Raw genomic sequence first — 18517 nt, 5'->3', positions numbered from 1 at the left:
AGAGGGCTTCTCCTGTGCTTGGGGTAGCAGCTGAAGTGGAAGATGATGCTATTGCAAGGCCTTAGGACTCCCTCCCGCCCTCCCCGCACGCTGAATCTCGGGAAGGTTTCCCACAAAGAGGCTTCGCAAGCAGCTGCCGCTGCCAGGAGAAGCTGCCGCTTCACCTCTCCGTCTGATTATGATAGCAGCAAATTAGGGCAATTTTTCACCAGTGATGCTGTCGGTGCCTTAAGAGCGACGCGGGTCCCGGGGACGGCAGGCTGCAGCACAGGGTGATGGTCGTACTCTGGTGCTTGCTAACCCCGCAGCACGGCACCTGGTCGTTTGTCCACTTCCATGGCCACCTCGGCTCCGGCAGGACATTTCTGCTGGCCCTCGCGAGGCCCTCGGTTGTGCTGGGCACGCAGATGGCATTCGGGTTGCCAGGACCACTACGGCTCCTGAGGCTGTAAAACATATTTTTTTTCCTAATTTCAGCTTATGTCACTTAGGGACACGCTTGCATCCCAGCCAGGGTATTCCTTATTCCTTCCATCTAGGGATGGCAGACATGAGGGATCAAAGCGCTGAAGGGATCAAAACATGAAAGACAGAATAAATGAAGCCATGGAGAAATGGGAGCGGAGTTCCACTCCTCTAACGTAATTAACCTTTCCAACAACAGATAATATTCCCAAATTAAAGGACACCGTGGGACACGGAAACGCATCCAGGCCATGTGGGAGAGCTGTACCGAGCGGAGCATCAAGGCAAATGCAAACACCGCTCCCACGGAGGAGATCGCATCAGTCGCCGGCGTAACCACCTAGCCGGCGCTCCGGTCTCCAGACACCCACTCCTTCATTCATGTCTTATTAAGAGCAGAGATTAAAGAGCTTTGCAGCCCTCGGAGCGCTGCCGCGTTGCTTGGCCCCAGGCTCTTTGGGGAACACGTTTCCCAAAATGAGATCCCGCTTCCTTCTTCTCTCCCAGGCTCCACCGAAACCGGGAAGGACCCGTCCCTGTCACCGAGCCCGTCACCACCCGCGGACACCTTCTCCCTTGCGTCCCCCCCCACTTCCCGCGTAACTGCCCCCCTCCCCCCATCCCTCCCCCCCCGGGGCAGCCCCGCTCCGAGGGCGCCCCCTGGCGGTTGCCCCGCGCATCGGCGTGAGGCGGCTCGCGCCGGCGGCTCGGCGAATCCCGCCGTTTCCAAGACTGAGGCACCGACACCCCCCCCCCCCCCCCCCGCCTTTTTTCTTCTTCCTCCTCCTCCTCCTCCTCCTCCTGCTGCTCCTCCTGCCGCCGCCGGGCTCCGCTCCGCCTCGTCAACCCCCGAACCGGGTGCCCCGGCCCTACCGCACCTCCCCGGTCTCCGCAGCCCCGGCCCGGCGGGCGGTGAGTCCTGCCCTCCTCCCCGGGCCGCTTGAGGGGAGGGAAGGGGGGGGGGCACGGGAGGGGGGGATCGCCCTCATCGTGAGGGGGGGAGGGCAGCCCTCATCGTGAGGGGGGGGGGGGCACAGCCCGGCATGGCGGGAAGCGGGGGCACGGGAGGGCCGGGGCGGGGGGGAGGCATCTTGCCGGGTGATGGGCATCGCCCCGCCGGGGGCTGGGGGTCCGTGCCCGGGGTAGGGTCCCAAGGTGCTGGGGGTCGTGCCCGGGGTGCTCTCCTGCAGTGCCCGGGCCGCCCTCGGTGCACCCTCCCGGGGGGCTTGGGGTGCCGCCGGCTGAGGTTGGGGTCTCGTCCCAGGGTGCTGGGGGGGGGGGACACGACTCGGTGCTTCCCCACACACCCACCCGTGCCGGCCCTGCCCCGGGGATCGGCACCAACTGCCCCTTTTCCGAATCTGGCGGGGGGGGGGGGGGGGGAATGCTGGGGTGTCCCAGGAGCGGGACCTACTGCAGCGTTTCCAGAACATCCCTCTCGCCCAGCAAACCCCCCGGGCTGGTGGTTAGGTTACAGCTGGCCACTAAGAAATTTGGGGGTTGGGGTCTGACGTTGTGTCCCCCCCCCAAGCCATGCTGGCTTTGTGGCTGCTCGGCCGTGGTACTACCTTGGAGCCCCCTCCTTCTCCTTGGCTGTAAAATGCACATAAACATCCCCTACCTGGCGGCACCACTTAAAAAGCACTTGATTTCTTGGGAGGAGGCACAGCATTACAGTGCATTTATACTGCGTGATGAACCACTTTTATAATGCCTGTGCTCGAGGGAATATCCGACCATAGCCATACCTGTTTGGGCATTCATCTGTACGGAAAATGCAGCCTCTTTCCTGGCTAACACTGGGGTTGTCTTGCAGAAACCATTTAGTCTGTCTAGACAAGTATGATGAAGAGCAAAGTGCCTGGAGCTGTGAATGATTAGAGCTTGGGTATCTCTGCAGCATTAGGTTTGTTGTACAGCACTGATAAGTGTTGCTCTCTGCATCTGGGTGCTTTTGGGTCTTTGGTCAGCAAATGCACAGGAACCAGCCAGCAGATTGTAGAGGTTTGTTTCACGTAAGAGCAAGGGGAGAAGAATGCAGCCAGCCCTTCATCACACATGTACACAGGAGAAGCATCACAGAGAGTTTAACCGGACTAAACCAAACAGAGATAGCACTAAAAATGATGAATAAATGGGTGATGGGGGGGAGCAGGGAGAAAGGCATATACTGTCAGCCTACTTTCTGGAGGGTAGCACAGCGAAGTTCATGAATGTTTGTATGGCACTTAGAGAGCCCCAAATAGAAGGCACTAAAAAAATGTACCATTATGTATGAGCATAGGATAAATAAAATCCTTAGGACAGAAGAGCAAGACTAGGGATAATGTATGTCCTTAATACATATTCATAGAAAGAAAAGTGTATTGAAGAGATCAGGTTTAACGTAAAACAAAATTTAGGGGAAAGTGGATGTGTAGGTGTTCTTAAATACTTAAGAACACTTAAGTAAGAATACTTAAATAAGGACAGATGCAAGCATCTGTCTCCATCTTAGGTATTTAATGACCTTTACAAATCTAGTCTTTAATCCTGCAAACTTTTCTGCATGTGAGTTGTCCATCTGACTTGTCCAACAGTCTAAGTAAATTAATGAGGAAGATTCATGTGAGGACAACCTTCTAGGACTGAGCCTTGCGGCAATAACATATCAATCACTATTCCAATATGACAGGTAGGTTTTCCTCCCAGTAAATGCACGTGTGAATCCCTGATGGTTTCCACAGCACCAGGAATGACTCACTTTGAGAGAGACCACACAAAGCATCTGTTTCCAAGTCACAAACATATTCTGGAGACATTACACATAAATATTATTGTGATCCGGCAGTACGTGAGGCCAGAAGGTTTTATCTAACTTTATGGTCTGGAACACATACAGATCTGACTCAGTGTTTTGTGGCCATTTAATGGAAAATGAACAGAAGATGCGACAGCTCCTTGTGGGTACAAGTATGGGGATGACCAGGTCCAGAGTGTATTTTCTCCGTAAGCAGAGGAGATTGATTCTGAGAAGTGCTGAGCATTTTTAAATTCCCCCGCAGCCCCTGGGAGTTGCCCCATTTCAGGTCTGAACCTGGCAAAACAGATTTGGTCTGACCTCAGCAGCTGAGCTTATTCAGCAGGCAAAGCCTGGCTCTGTGCAAGGGGCTGCCTTGAGGTCCTCGAGGAAGGAGCTGGACTGCTGAGAATTTTATTTGGACCCGAGTTAAATGCTGTTACACCTCGGTGTCCTCTCTCTGTCCCAACACGCTGGACTTTTTTACCCATTGAGAGTTCAGCTTCTCAGTCAAGAAAAATCTCTTTCTATATATGTCAACAAATAAATTGAGAAAATTGCTTTCAGCCTGTCATCTGTGTGATACTGGGAAGGAAAGACTGATCCTAGAGTGGCAGTAACAGATACCAATGGCAAATCTCAGGAAAAGAGCTATTAAGCAAATTGGGCATGTGTTGATAATTAGTTAATGCTTGTTATGTTTGCTCTGGGCTTTTCATTTCTGTTGACTGGCTATGAATTTTCTGCATTATCACTGCTTGTTTACAGTACAGCACCTAACTTAGGCAATTAATCAGTTTTAAGAGACTCTGCTAATGTCCCTCTGACATCCGAAGAGCCCAGTTAAGTGAGTCTGCCTCTAAATACTTCACAAGAGCTGAGAGGGGATGGAAACAGAATGAATGTCCTTCTGTGCGTTTGCAGCCTGCAGTATATATGAGAGAGTCAGAGTTAGAAATGAATTAGAAGTCGACTTATAAAATAAACAACTTTAGAATGACCAGTTTAAAAAAAAAAAAAAATACAATCTGTACAATGTTAGGGCCAAATTCCATAAAATACCAAATAAATCCATTATGTACTGAGTGCCCTTCTCTGGACCTGTACAACAGATTTTCTGCACGCAAGACCATTTCTATCTTGTCAGAATATCCCGAATGAACTCGTGCTGTGTGATACTGCCTTGGCTTTTGAGAATTACACTGTTACTGTCAGCCCCAGGCATATCTATCCAAGAAAGCAATGTCAATATAACAGAGAATAAGTGACATATCTGTGAATTACAAAAAGAATAATTCATAGGTAATTTTCAATTACAGAGAATAATTTATAGGTGCCTGATTTGCAAAGAGAATAATTTATGAGTAACCTGAATTGCATATAAAGCACGTTTACAGGTTACTGTAAGAAAGGGAGTATACTGACTGCTGAGCTGTTACGTGCCGAGACTGGATTTTGGGAGCATTTCTTGTGAAAACACCCACCATGAAAAAAATCCATCAAATTTCATAGTAAAAAGATTTGTGTGATATGCCAAATCTGAGCTGAAACCTCTGTATGTTACCAAAAGCCAGACGTACAGCCCGTGTTGTCCTTGGAGCTCCTGCCTCACAACATGCACCACAAGCAGAAAGGTCACAACTGGGTTCCTACAACACAATCATTGGAAAAAGCTGTCCCCAACAGCGGACAAGGAGCCAAGTGCCAAAACCTTTGGGTTATGTCTGTCTCCACTGCACTGTGTGGATGTTATGATGAAGAATATGAAAGAAAAGAGAGGGAGGTCTCCATAAACTGGACTAGGATTCCCAGCACAGGCTGGCTCCTTCCCTGCTCTCTTAGGGACCTTGCGGATGCCAGGAGGGCACAGGCTCACGTTTCATACTGCACAGACAGGCATCGCTCATTTGTACAATCCAATACAGGTGCTCTTTGTTTCGGAATAATTACATTAGCAAATGGCTGCAAGATGGAATGACAAAATGCAGATTGGGAATAGGATGCTTTTATTTTAATGGTAAAAGTAGAAAATGGCACATCAGTGGACATGATGAGTGTCTCCACTTGCAGCAGATCTTTAAATTATTATTTTGCTTAAAGCATTTCCTCCAGTGCAACTACAAGTCACTGGCATTTTAAATAAAAAGAGTTACTTTCTCCTCCTCAGGACTTGCTAGTCAAGTCCTACGGCTTGTCATTAAACAAGGGGCCAAATTAGCTGCTTTTTTTCTTAAAGACGTGATGTCTCCTTCCTATATACCTGAAGGGCAGAAAGATGCATCGGTGCTTCCACTTCTTCATCACCACCTTGGCATCTTAAAAACTGAGGGGGAAAAAAAAAATAAAAAAAAATCCAAGTTAAAGTGCCATTCCCTCCTGAAGCACTGCATCAGGAAGTAATACAAGGCACCCTCAACACAAGAACTAAAAATTACAAAGCCCTTTTGCACTACTTCAGTTAATGCAACACTATATCCATATATTAGATCAAGCACAAATAACATCTACTGTGGTTAATGTTGTAAAATGGTTTCTTTTTTTAAACTGCTAAAGTTATCCATAAAAATTTTCTGAAGCATTAATTTTCTCCAGTGAAGTATTTTAGAAAAGCTTGTTAAAGAAAAGTTACTGTGTTGGATTTGGAAAACATAATGGGTTGCTGCTGTTCTGTCGGAAGCAAAACCAGAGTCTCCAGGAGACAGAGGCATGCATCGCTCCAGACTGTGTGTTGCAAGTGAATTCCTGTCCTTGAGCTTTCAAATCACTAAAGTGTAATCATGGGCATCCTTGGGCATGGTGGACATTCACAAAACACCCATGGTCATAGCTGGGAATGTCTGGAGCTGGGTGAATGTCCCCTTTTAGGAAGCCTTGGGAAACAATGTATATCCCATAGCTTTGGGTACACACTATATTCCATGAGAGAGCCCCGGGGAACACACGCTAGAAGACTGTGCGCTCATTGTATCTGCTGTTGCATACATCCCATTTAGAAAAGAAAAATCCATTCATTTTCTAACCAGCTCCTCCTCCCCCAGACCCACACTCCATTTATTGCCAGGAAGCGCTGATGAAAGTGGCTCGTGCTTCTCAGAAACCTTCTTTGACAAGATAACTTTCAACCTGGACCAAGCGCAAAGTCTCTCCTTGATTTCCCTGGGAGCAACACACAGTCAGTAGCTCACAGGATCGCATCCTCAGTCATTTTAATATTGCTAATAGTTTCAAAGTGTAAGTTCTGCATATGACTGGAAAAACGATGCTTGTATTTAAGGTTTGTGCAGAACAAGTGAAATCTTGGCCTTAGGAAAAGGCAAATCTCCACCCTCGCCCAAGGCAAAACTCCTGATGACCTGGTGGGGTCAGACTCTCACTTCATCCTCCCAAATCTGGAAGCAAGTCAGAAGTGTAGAGATTTGGGTGACAAAGCATAGAACAACATCACATGAACCCTTGTTGCTACCTGTAAAAACCAGCAGAAGCACTTGGGACATTTTTTGGGCAATAAGAAGAGGTGGCTGACAAAGCATCGCAGATTTTTTCTAAACTTTCATTGTATTAGGGCCCTTGTACCACTTCAGATCCCACTGTGCCGTCTGCTGTCAGCCTTTAATGCTAGCGAAACACAAAGCTTGCAAAAATAAAAGGAAATGCTTACCCGCTCCCTCTCCTAGGCTATATACCCTTAGCGCCAAAAAAGATCATACAAATCGAGTCTTTTTTAAGGACCGCTTATACATACACATATCTTCCCAAGGGTTAGATGTAAAGAAATTCAGTGTTAATTTTAATGGGCTGCTACCTTTCTCTTACAGTGCAAACTACCAGAGCCTTCTTTGCATAACTGAGCAAAGACTTTGGCTCATATTGGTACTATTTTTTAAATATTAAATTTTCTTGTTACATTGCTGTCCTCAAGGGCCACTGAATATCACTTACCTGACACAGCTAGGCTGCAAACCTACTTAAATTATAGACTTAACCAGTTTCTCCTAAAAATATTTCCCCTTTTTCTGTGATTGAATGATGCTATTATAATGATGATGGTCAGCAGCTGATACATTGCTTATCCACCCAGAAAGCTTGTCTGGTTTCTTTTCAGTTAGTATTAACTTGCCTAATAGACGATTATACTTATTGCTAGAAACCCTGTGCTTTTGTGCATATATACCTGTGTATTTTTCATTCTCCTGTATACAGGTGGAGCACTTACCTGTGGTAGGCAACTTTGCCCAAAGTGCTGCTCCAAAATACTCTAGTTCTACTTGGCTTGATCTCCTTACAAAAAAAATGAATGTCTTTGGAAAAATCCAGACATAGGTTAGCCGTAGGGGTTGTACTTTGTTTCCTCTTTGTCTTCCCTTTCCCCAGGATGTCTACTGGAATCTCCATAAGTGCATAAACTGCAATGGGAAATAGGTGCTTGACTTCTACAGCTTTGGAAAACGCTGGCCTTAGAAAGGACCCTGGAGAGGATATTTCTGAGATGCTCTGAATTAATTTCTTTCTGCTGCAGGCTTTCATTTGCTCTTTATTTACCACTTTACATCATCACCAGCATTCCTGATGCTAACACGGTGTGACATGAAGTTATTCATGAAGTGACATGATGGCAACGGGCCCGGACATATCTTGCTAGAGAGGCAGCAGCACCAGCAAACACAAGTCTCGCACACCAAGTCCCACCTGTGGATCAGGCTGGGCAAACCTTCCCACATCTTGCAGCCTGACAACAGCACTGGGAGCCAGCAAATGCCCTGGGGTCAATACCTAAGAGTGAGGATTGAAAGCTGTTAGAGGAAATTGTCAACAGTGAACAGCTGCTTTCACTGGTGTCAGGTAAGTCAGAAGTTTAGGTTTCTGACAACTAGACAGATAAATAAAGACCAAGATCTGCCTCTTCTTTCCTGCCATGGACCTATGCCTTCGAGAGCCCCCAAGGAGTGTGGTTTAGCCGCAGCAAAAAGGAGCACCACCTTTTGACATCATATGAGGGCCAGTGCAGCCAGTTGCACAACACACAGAGATATTTCCCATGTTATTGGGACTTCAGGATAGAGCACACACACACACCAAAAAAAAAAAAAAAAAAAAATCTGTTTTAATCCAGACATCTGGTAGCAATAATAAGGCTATGCATTTCTTGAGCACCATCTACTGGTACATTGTCCATAAACCAGTGACATACCCGCAGATGTAGAGCACCCTATAACAGCTACTCTCATGTAAACACGTAGGGCTCCTGGCCAGCACTCTGTACAGCATTTATAAGCTGCCAATCAAACCTTACAGCTGGGATCTTGGGGCAAACTGCTTTGAGAGCAAAGTGTGAGAAGGTTTCCAGGTCCCTCGCGAGGCTCCGTGCTGATGGTTGTATCCCCTCCTGCAGGCAGTGCCACAGCTGGTGGGTTTCTCCGCAATGCTGCAGTGCAAACACGCTCAGGAATTCAGTTTCGGGCCCCGGGCTCTGAAGGACGCGCTGATCTCCACCAACCCAGCCCTGCAGGAGCTCTATGCCAAAGCTTTCTCCAGGGCGGAGAAGCTGTTCCTTTCTGAAGCCTACAACCCGCAGAGAACGCTCTTCTGCACGCTGCTCATCCGGACGGCTTTCGACTGGCTCCTCAGCCACCCTGATGCCCCTGAGGACTTTGAGACGTTCTATCATGCCATGCTGAGGAGGAAGCAGAACTTCTGTCGAAAGCACATTTACCTGCAACCTATAGGTAATGCGGGCATCTTCACTAAGCCACCTGGAAAGGTATGGGAGGGAGGTGGGTGGTGCTGAATGCTACTAACATCCTCTTCTAAGGACTAACCTGCAAAATGCAATTGCCATAGCAAAGGTAAGTGTAATACCAAATGCTCTGACATGTCCCCAGTCCAGAGTCACAAGCCATGATGACAACCACCAGTAGACCTGCCCTGTAAATAGTATGTGTGCCCCTGGGTGAGATTTGCTATGAATATATGTATGCATACATACATACATATACATCTAGTTGTAAAACAATGCTGGATAAAACAGCATTTCTGGAGCTCCATCCCTGATGGTTCATTAAAAACAGCCACCCATTCCCACATTAATCTTTCTGCACAACTTAAAATAGGAGACAATCTTCCTAGCATATCTGCTGTGCTAATGAGAGAGCATACTAACGCCTCGAGCCACCTCTCAGAAAGAGCCCCCTCTTCTCCTCCATATCTGTATAACCATCTAGAGATGTCCGCCACATCCCAGAGTAAGCAGTTAACTTCAGAATGAACCAGCCTTCCTCTTCCTCAGTTGCTGTGGCCAGCCCCACAAAACCCCTTCAGACCCTATGGTTCACCCTAGCTTTAAAAAACTGATAATAGAGCTTCTCTTCTTAGACTTAATCGAAGGGCCTGCTGGGCTCTCGCTGCTGGATTCCCTCCAGAGCTGTGTTGAGTCTTTCTTCCTGGGTCTCCGTGTGAAGTGCCTTCCCTCCATCCCCATCTCTTCCATTCACTGCTGCTACCGCCACAGCCAGGACTCGGACAGGGTGCAGCTTCACGCAGGTAAGGACCTGGGAGCGGGGAGCCCATAGCGACATCAGCTTGGCAGGCGGGCACGAGCCCTCCCTTAGGAAATGCCTGAAATAGCCCTTCATTGCCTGAGCAGGGAGGGGATGAGGAAGGGAGTAATCCTGTTCCCATGGAAAACCTAGAACTTTGAGGCTGGAAACAGGAATAAAACACAAAGTGACTTTCATCATATTTTCCTCTGCTGTTTGTATTTTTCAATGCTATTATGTTTAGGTCCAGCTCTGCAAAGTGATCAGATCAGCTCCGCGGGAAGGCACTGTTGATTTGGTGCAGTCTGAGTTCTCCCATCTCTTGTCCAGAGCCAAAGTAAATCAGTGGCCTGGGTGGTGCAGGTGGGGAACTCATTGGCCTTTCATGTTAGGAAATCTGGGTTCAAGTGTCACACAGCTCCCTAGGGAAGTGGGTTTGTCAGCTGCCAAACTCTCACTGCACAAACATCCATCTGGAACAAGCTGTTTGCAGGTATCGTCGGCAGCACGTGCTCAGCACAGACCTAGCACTGCAGCGATGTGGCTGCTCCAGGTCAGGTCTGAAATGGCTGTAGGGAAATTTTTCTACTTCCAGGTGCTCATTTCCATGGGTTAGTACTGAATTAACCTACATCTCTGCCCTTAGCTCTGCTTTGTTTTAACTCTGTGCTCAGCACCACTTCCAAAGTCAGGTCTGCTCATACTCTCATTTGAGGAGATGGGCTACACAGCCATTGTTCTCCATCCGAGATGCTGAATCCAACAGCTCTGGCTATCTGTGGCTTGGATTACATCCTCCTCCCCCTGAGCAGCAGAAATTCTGGCTCTTGCATGCCTTCCAGGGATGTTTCATTTTAATGAACACCTCTCTTGTATTTCTCCAGATGGGATCCTGAATTTCCTGAAGAACAACAAGCCCATGGATGCCCTGTGTGTCCTTGGACTCACTCTGCTGGACCTTTACCCATGTGAGACCTGGAGCTTCACGTTCAGCAAATTCCTACCAGGACAAGGTGGGATTGGTGTCCCATGATCTCCTAGCACAGCATGCAAATAAGGCAGCACTGTACCAAAAAGCCCTCGCTGCGAGACTGGAATAGTCAAATCCTATCCTTAACGTGTTATTCTCTCCCTGATAAGAGGAACTAGGTTTTCCCAATTAAAAATTGGCAGAGTCAGGGCTCCTGCTCCAGGCACAGGTAACTGAGGTGCTACAAACCTTTTGGGAAGTGTCTCATCACACCCTTTGTGCTCAATTGGACTGTGCTACAACAGCTTTCTTTTCATGCTGCCTAAGGTGAGAGATGGTCATAAGAGAGCTGATGCCTAACTTGTATGTGCCTCTCTTTACAGAAGTGGGAGTCTGCAGCTTTGCCAGATTTTCTGGGGATTTCCCCCAGGCTGGCTGTAGCAGCTTGAATCCACTCACACAGAAGGAACGGTTATGTGAAGTCAGCAAGGAGAGCAGAGACCGGACATTGCCATTCAGTGCCCAAGAGATGGTCCAGTGCTGTAAGGTAGGACCGGCACCCCATATTTCTTGCCATGTAGGGTTAAATATTTCAGGCCTGGGCATAATCCATATCTTGGCCCAGTGAAGCAGGCATGAGACTCTGCTCCCAGAAGATGCAGGCAATCACTGCTTAATCACACTTAACACAGTCCTAAAGAGCTTGCATTGTAGTGCACGACGTAGACAACTCTTACTCCCCTTGTCACTGGAGCAAACCAGAGCATCAGCTGTATAGTGAGGCTACAGGACTTGCCTTATGTCATGGAGCAACACTGAGACGAAAACCCTGCCCAGCTCCCAGGCTTGTGCTTGGGTAATCTGAGTATTTTGCTTGCCAGATGATGCACATGCAGTAGGATCTGTTAGGTGATACAGTATTTGGAGGTGAATCAGAGTATCTAGTGGAGTTGTGTGTTAACGAATGGATGGCTGGGAAGGGGTGACCATGTCTTCCTCAGACATCGGTATCCATAAGGGGAAGGGACCACTTGCCAGACCTGCTTACATAGATGGATAGATGAGAAAAATACCTCAGACAAGTTTGCACTTATATTCATATGCAGATGCCCTTAAACCCCATTATCTCCAACACATCCCCTTCATGAGTGCTGTCCTCCCTCATCCCAGCATCTCCCCTGTGCCCTCATGCCAGCTCTGCTTCTAGCGCTTCTCCCAAAGCTGGCCCACGCGGAACAGCCGCACCAACACCTTCGATGCCATTTCTCTCTGCCTCCCCTGGTATTTGCTCAGGATTTCTGAGTTTGAGGTCTCTTCCTGTAGCAATTTCAAATGATGTTAGGTGGCAATGGGAGGAGGAGGGGAATCCTCCATCCTCAGCCTTTCCACGGTTGCCAGTTCCCAAGGCAGTCATGCTTGGCCAGCTGACTCCAGCTTAGTTTTTGCTTTGGCACAAACGTTAAGAGCATCTGCTTTGGAAGGACCCAGATCTGTTATTGCCAATAGCTTCTTACAGTTTTCTCACGTGGACTGTGCTGCTCTTTTCAGACCGCAGTGGGACTGTTTTTTCCCCCTTAAGAAAACAAAAAACCCAAACACCACACTGTCCTTGGGGAAGAGAGTGACAGCAGCACTGCCCTACAGCTCTGAACATGCGATCTACAGGGTTTTCCCACAGCTGCTTCTAAAAAACACACCCACCCTTCCTCCTCCACCACACAAACATGGATGTTGGGGTACCTGGGAAGAAGGGAGCCACATTCCCCTTCCACCTCGGAAAAGCCTAGGCTGGAGAACTGCCAGGGCTGAGCAATAAGTCAGACTGTTGGGGAGAAGGGAAAGGGAAACAACAGAGGAGGAAGAAGAGGTGACAGTGAAAGCAGGAATGACCATACACCGCTGTAATTTTTGCTTTCCTGAAAGGTGACCTGCCACGAGATCTGCCACCTGATGGGGCTGGGGACCTGCCGCTGGCTGCAGTGCATCATGCAGGGTGCGCTGAGCCTGGATGAAGCCCTGCTGCGGCCTCTGGAGCCGTGTCCCATCTGCCTTCGGAAGCTGCAGCACGTTGTGGGTTTCAAACTCATCGAGCGCTACAGGGTGAGAGACAGATCCATCAGCCCTTCCTAGAGCAAGGGGACATAGCAAGGAGCAGAGCGGCTCACCCCAAACCACAGCATTCAATGCACTGCAGCAGCATGTTAAATGCAGATGCTCTCAGTGCAAGGTGCTAAGAAAGCAAGCTTACACCTAAATGGAGGGGGGTGGTTGTACACGTGGTCTGTGACTAACATAGCACTTTACACAAGCTCTAGGGCTTTTGGCTGTTCACAACAAGGGACAGTGCAACAGTCTGACCATGTTTTGCTACTCCCAAAAATGAGGTGGGGAGGGCAGGCAGATTTCAAGCCAGAGGGTCAGTGAGCACAGCAATTCCCACATCTATACCCTTTCCTATGTGCCGCCATGGTTTTCTGCCTCTCTGGGGCTGCTGGTAAGAGGGCGAAAATATTAAGTGTGTACGTTGCTGCAGTTCCTCTATTTAAAGATATGAAAAAGAATCCCAAATTATTACCCCCTAATAAGTGCAGGGTCCCAGACTCATCTTTTGTCTCTTCTCTCCCACCCATAAAACTCCTAACACCACATTTAGACAACACCAGGAATAGTGCTAAGATGCCCTTAGCTCTAGAAAGTGTTTTCTCCCTCTGCTGTCTAAAAAGCAGGATTCAGTAGCCAAGCGGCTGGTGGAATAGAAATAATGTCATCATTCTCACTCAGCACCCTATCTTCTCCCTGGTTATAATTCCTGTCTGACACACATCATGTTCAGAGACAGGACTTTTCACGGCTGCCTACTTTAAAGTATGTGGGTTATATTTTTAACAAGATACATGCAGAATGAGAACGGGGATGCCTCTAGTTTCATTCAGCTTGGAATCAGATGCACAGAAGCACAGCAAAGGACGTGGGGGAAAAAAAAAAAAACAAACCCACGTTCATGTGGTTTTGCTGCTTGTCTGTGCATCTGCAGTGGTGTTAGACCATTCTCTGATTTCGAGGCTGGCTGGTCCCTGCTTCTGTCTGAGAGGTACCTAAATTGCTGAGACTACCAGAGGAGTAAATTCCAGTTTATTTAAACACCCAGCCTGTCAGCATCCAGCTATTGCTTTCTAGAAGAGAACTGCCATCTGGATTAAGCTTTTCCAGAAACAGTTTTGCATTTACACCTGCAGTAAATACTGTAATTGGCTCAGCATGCCCTGGCAACAGTGAACACAAACCTGAAGAGAGGATACACTTGCCAAATGTCACATCTGCTTCCTTGACAAGGAAAAGCTCAGCTATATGTAGTACAAGCTGCTGTAAGTTGTGATAATCTCTGTGAGAGGCTTTGCTATAGCATTAAGAGGAAATATAAATGCCAGAGATGAATTAAACAGTTAAGGAACCAGACAGAAGAGAGCACAAAGCATTTGGAGACAATATCAGATAGCAAAGTTGCTTGCTAAGCACGTTTTGAGAGGTTGTGGCTGGCCAAGTGCAAGTCTAAAGTCACATTTCCCTTTGGAAAACTACCACGGACCCCCACCTGCCACATAACAGCCCCAGACGCTCATAATAAATACAGGAAATGCCAGATACAAAGCTGTTCCTTGCCAGCAGCAGCAGGTAATGCTGCTGAAGTCTGCAACTGAGACACAGTTACCGGCAGAAGAGCGTGTGGGACAGGAAACCAGTCCTTATGCAGGAGGAAGACCCCCTCAATTTATTTAGCTGAGTTGCACTCAGAAACATACTCCATTTTTTCATCACGGCTGCTTATTCCAGCATGAGTCATCTTGAAAACTGAAAGCAAATCAATTCTCATGGTGTTTCCCCACCACAACCAACATTTCCAACTGCTGCTTCTGCAGCATCCCAGGCTGTTCTGCATGTAGCAGAGGTTAGGTTGCAGTGGCCACGCTGCAGAAGAAAACGGCATTCGAGCTGCTCTTACAAGTTGGGTTAGCTACATCCTCACCATGGTGTTAATCGCAGTATCTACTCTTAGGCGCAGTGTGGCTGCACTGCTGCTGGGGATGACAGCCGTGCCGTGGCAGAGGGGTTTGAAAAACTTCCCGTGCCAAACCTGGAGCCCCTTGAGGTGTCAGACAACAGGTTTCATTCTTAGTGACTTACCTGGGGTGGGCATCCACTTCGAATGCTCCTGCCTGCAGGTAAGCTAAAACTGGGAAGAGCTTATCCCTTTCTGAGAACATAAAAAAAGGCTGCAGCCCTACAAACCTTTCCCAAATTTGAATCAATAAACCACCCAGAGGGTGAGAGACAGGAAAGATTTTGGGGTTTTGGTAGCAATCTTGAGTCAATCATCCCCTCCTTTTGCCTTAAATAATCCAGATACACCACTGTTCAAACATCCTCATCTCAGCAGCTCTTTCTCTTCTTTGGAATCGTGCTAAGTAGCAGTTGTGATTTCTTCCCAGAGTCACTACTCTTGGGAATTTTAAGAGACATTATAAAATCATGGGGTGGTTGCAGCTTTCCAATAGCTTTGCTGTTCCCTGCCCTAGTCCCGCTCCTATTGCAGCTTCTGGTGCCGTCTTTGTTTTTTAAACCCAGAGGGAGGGAAGGGCTATTGGAGGTGGGATGAGGCAGGAGAAAAGTTGTCCCTTTACATTTTTTCTTGCCCCAGAAGGAGGGGGGCAGGGTGGATTAACTTAGCTGAAAGAGTCCATTTTATTCTAGTATGAAATTCTTCCCTGAGGCTTCATGCACAGACTGAAATGAGAAACAGGGCCGATTTCTCCCACCCACTCAATTTGAGCTCTTTTATCCTTTCTGTCACTCGCCTGAAGAGAGAGCAATGGAGGAGGGAAGGGGGAGGGAGTAGTGGTGCTGCGGGAGAAGGGAGCTCTGCAGGGCTGGAAATCTCCTGCCCGCTTCTCAAACACTACAGCTGACCCTGAGCTCAGCACATATGGACCCAGCACAGTGACGGGCACACCAGGGGCTACACCTCGGTTTAATACTCTGACTGTCACTGCTGTTCCCTAAAGCAATCGCAGGGCTTTGCAAAGGTATCACCTGGGAGCTGCAGAAAATAAAGATGAAGAAATAGGCCACGAGGGTGTGAAAAAGCTGAAAAACACACAAAAAAACCCCAACACATGCCAACAAGGCAGACAAGGAGATCACCTTTTATCCAGCAATGACTGGAGTACTGCAATTCATTCCCCAAAGCATAAGGAGTAAATGTGCCAGAAGCAACCCGTTATATGCCCTATTGTAGCATTTAATATTTAAAAAGGAAATTGTCTCAGACATTTTCCTTTCATTAATTCTTTCCTGGAACCCAGCCTTCCCACTTGTGCATTGCAGCTCGAGAGGAGAAGAGCTATTCTTAGGAATAAAATGCACATTACCACAGGAGTTAACAACATGATGAAACAAGATTTTTCACCACTATCTCAGGAGCTTTTATGACACAGCTTCCTCTAGAGAGGCACTGGTCTGGCTCTTGTGGAGATCACATCCACACAGCAGGGAGTGATTTTCTGCTGTTTTCTCCTACCATCTTCAATAATAGAGCAGATACAGTCCACATCTGACTGGAGGCAGCTCTGCCACAGATGCTGACTCCAAGCAAATGGGACAAGAGGAAGCCCCTGCTTCATAGGGTAACCATGAGTTGTCTGAACCCATCTTCTGGCAGAGAGGGCCACAGCATCATCTGAAGCTGAGCCACCGAAGATGAATAGGTTTGCCTGACAAACACTGGGAAAGGCATAACTGTTTTCTTTCATTCTCTATAATGAAACCTTTTTTCATCTCATCACAGAAGCTCTATGCTTGGACACAGACTGTATTGTCCACGTGGCCAAGGCAAGAGTCAGCAGACCTGTCCGCCTCCGAGGACATCCTTCCATTCAGCTCAGACTCTGGGATGTGCTGCGAGAACGACTCCGAAGCTGTGACCTCCTTGTCTGAGCCACTGACACCAGACACTTGCAGCCAGGCCCTCTCCATCGGCCAGGAGCTGGAACAGGACGAGCATTCGTGTTCGCTGGCAGAGGCGCACAGCCAGCCCCAGCTCGCCGGACCCACCAAGTCCACAGATATCATTAAAGATTATGAACTGTGGCTGGAGACGTGCATTGCTGCCTTAGAGAGGAACGTCTCCGAGGAGGAACTGGCTCAGGTAGACAAGACTGTGGATGCCCTGGCTAAGTGGGAAATGTTCACAGGACAACTGCCTGCTATGAAGAAGGACCTACCCTTTGCTAGGGACAACACCGGGCTACGGAAAGTTCTCGGAGACAAATTTTCCTCCTTGCGGAGGAAACTGAGTTCTAGAAAACTGTCCAAAGGGGAATCATCCCCTCATCGTTGGCGGTGGGAGGAAAACTAGGCTGGGTCTGCCTTGGGTTGGGCCAGCTTTGCTCCCGCAGCTTTGGTTATGTTAGTGCCCTGCTTCTGACCTTTCTCACCACAAGTTTTTGCTGTCGGACAGAAACAGCAACTCCCCACAGGAATAAAAGGTGTTTCTTTTTCTGAGATTGCTAACATATTTTTGATGTGATCAGTTCTTCTCTAAGGGTTTTTCCTGTGCTGGTCTAAGAGACAGCACTACTCCAAACCCACATCAAGTCCTGCGTGGGCACTTGTATTTTCTTGCCGTATTTCATTTGGTCTGAAGTCAGCCAGGAAGAGGTCCATGCTAAACACTAAACACGTTCACACAGAAGCTTGGGCCATCTGAACAAACAGATGCAAATTAAACCAGGGCAGCTCTCCCATACACAGAGCTCTCCTCCGCTTAGCATTTCAGTCTAAAGCACAGATTATATTTCTCCCTCTCCTCTCCCCTCATACCAAATGCTCATCTCTGTTCTGGTCACCGCCCCATCAACTGGAGGTTGTGTGGAGCGCAGGAGCACAACCATGGCCGATGGACTCACGCTACGAGTAGGGGGCAGAGATGGAGGAGGACAGGCACAGAGTCAGCAAGTAAAGCACAAAGATCCCTGGCAGCTCATCTGCCTTAAAGAACAGTGTTAGTGTGACGACTGTCTTTTGGCGGACACTCAAGGGGATCTCCAGAGCTGCTTCAGTTCAAACAAAGCCAGGCTTGGAGCCCTGAGCTGTAACTACTCACATGCTCTGTAGATTGGCACAGGAGAGGAAACCTTTGAAACCATTCACACACATCATTACCTTAAAAGGGGGAACTACACATGCATTCCTCTCTTTCTGCCTTGACAAGTTAACACCCTGGCCCTTTCCCTCTTCTCTGCTCCATAAGTCACCCACTGACCAGGAACGGGTGCTGTGCTGGCACCAGGAGCTGCAGAGCCTGCCTTCCCATTGCCGGGGCATGCCGTTCCTCTCCGGCTATTTATAGACGGAGCTCAAGAGGCCAACGGGTTTTCAAGCTCTGTAACAGCAGCACGCCGGGGGAAGGCTGGCTCTCTCCATCCCCAGTTCACTCAGACCTCAGCACTGATAACGCTCGCTGCAGCTCACAGCTACATGGCCACGCTTCAGATTTCTCCTGTCTAAAAATATCAGCAGGTAGGACTGGGTCCAGTTCAGCTGGGAGGAGAGAGAGGATGTTTCCCTCAGAGGAGCTAACAGCTTTGGCTTGCCTGAGCGCTTGCCCTGTGCACTCTGAGGGCTTCAAACAATGCAGTAACCCTGCAATGCACTTCTGGAGCTGGAAAGGATTGGTGGAAGACATCTCAGAAAAGCTTGAGATTTACACGTGCA

General features: G+C 48.2%; 1 protein-coding gene across 5 annotated transcripts; it reads left to right on the top strand.

Moving 5' to 3' along the window:
• The first annotated feature begins 1206 nt into the window (after positions 1-1206).
• On the top strand, positions 1207-17305 carry AMZ1 (archaelysin family metallopeptidase 1). Of its 5 annotated transcripts, none has more exons than XM_030002384.2 (8): positions 1207-1377; positions 7803-8083; positions 8634-8967; positions 9614-9781; positions 10662-10790; positions 11131-11294; positions 12671-12847; positions 16590-17305. In XM_030002384.2, exons 3-8 carry the CDS (start codon positions 8664-8666, stop codon positions 17157-17159), a joined length of 1512 nt encoding a protein of 503 aa, XP_029858244.1. In that variant the 5' UTR covers positions 1207-1377; positions 7803-8083; positions 8634-8663; the 3' UTR covers positions 17160-17305. The 5 variants fall into 5 exon arrangements, with proteins under 5 accessions (XP_029858244.1, XP_029858243.1, XP_029858241.1 ...); XM_030002383.2 differs by having other exon boundaries at positions 7761-8083; XM_030002381.2 differs by having other exon boundaries at positions 7616-8083.
• Positions 17306-18517: the final 1212 nt, after the last annotated feature.

Source organism: Aquila chrysaetos, chromosome 25 (genome assembly GCF_900496995.4).
Source record: "Aquila chrysaetos chrysaetos chromosome 25, bAquChr1.4, whole genome shotgun sequence".
Taxonomy (NCBI): domain Eukaryota; kingdom Metazoa; phylum Chordata; class Aves; order Accipitriformes; family Accipitridae; genus Aquila; species Aquila chrysaetos.
This window is presented reverse-complemented; position numbering and strand designations above follow the sequence as displayed.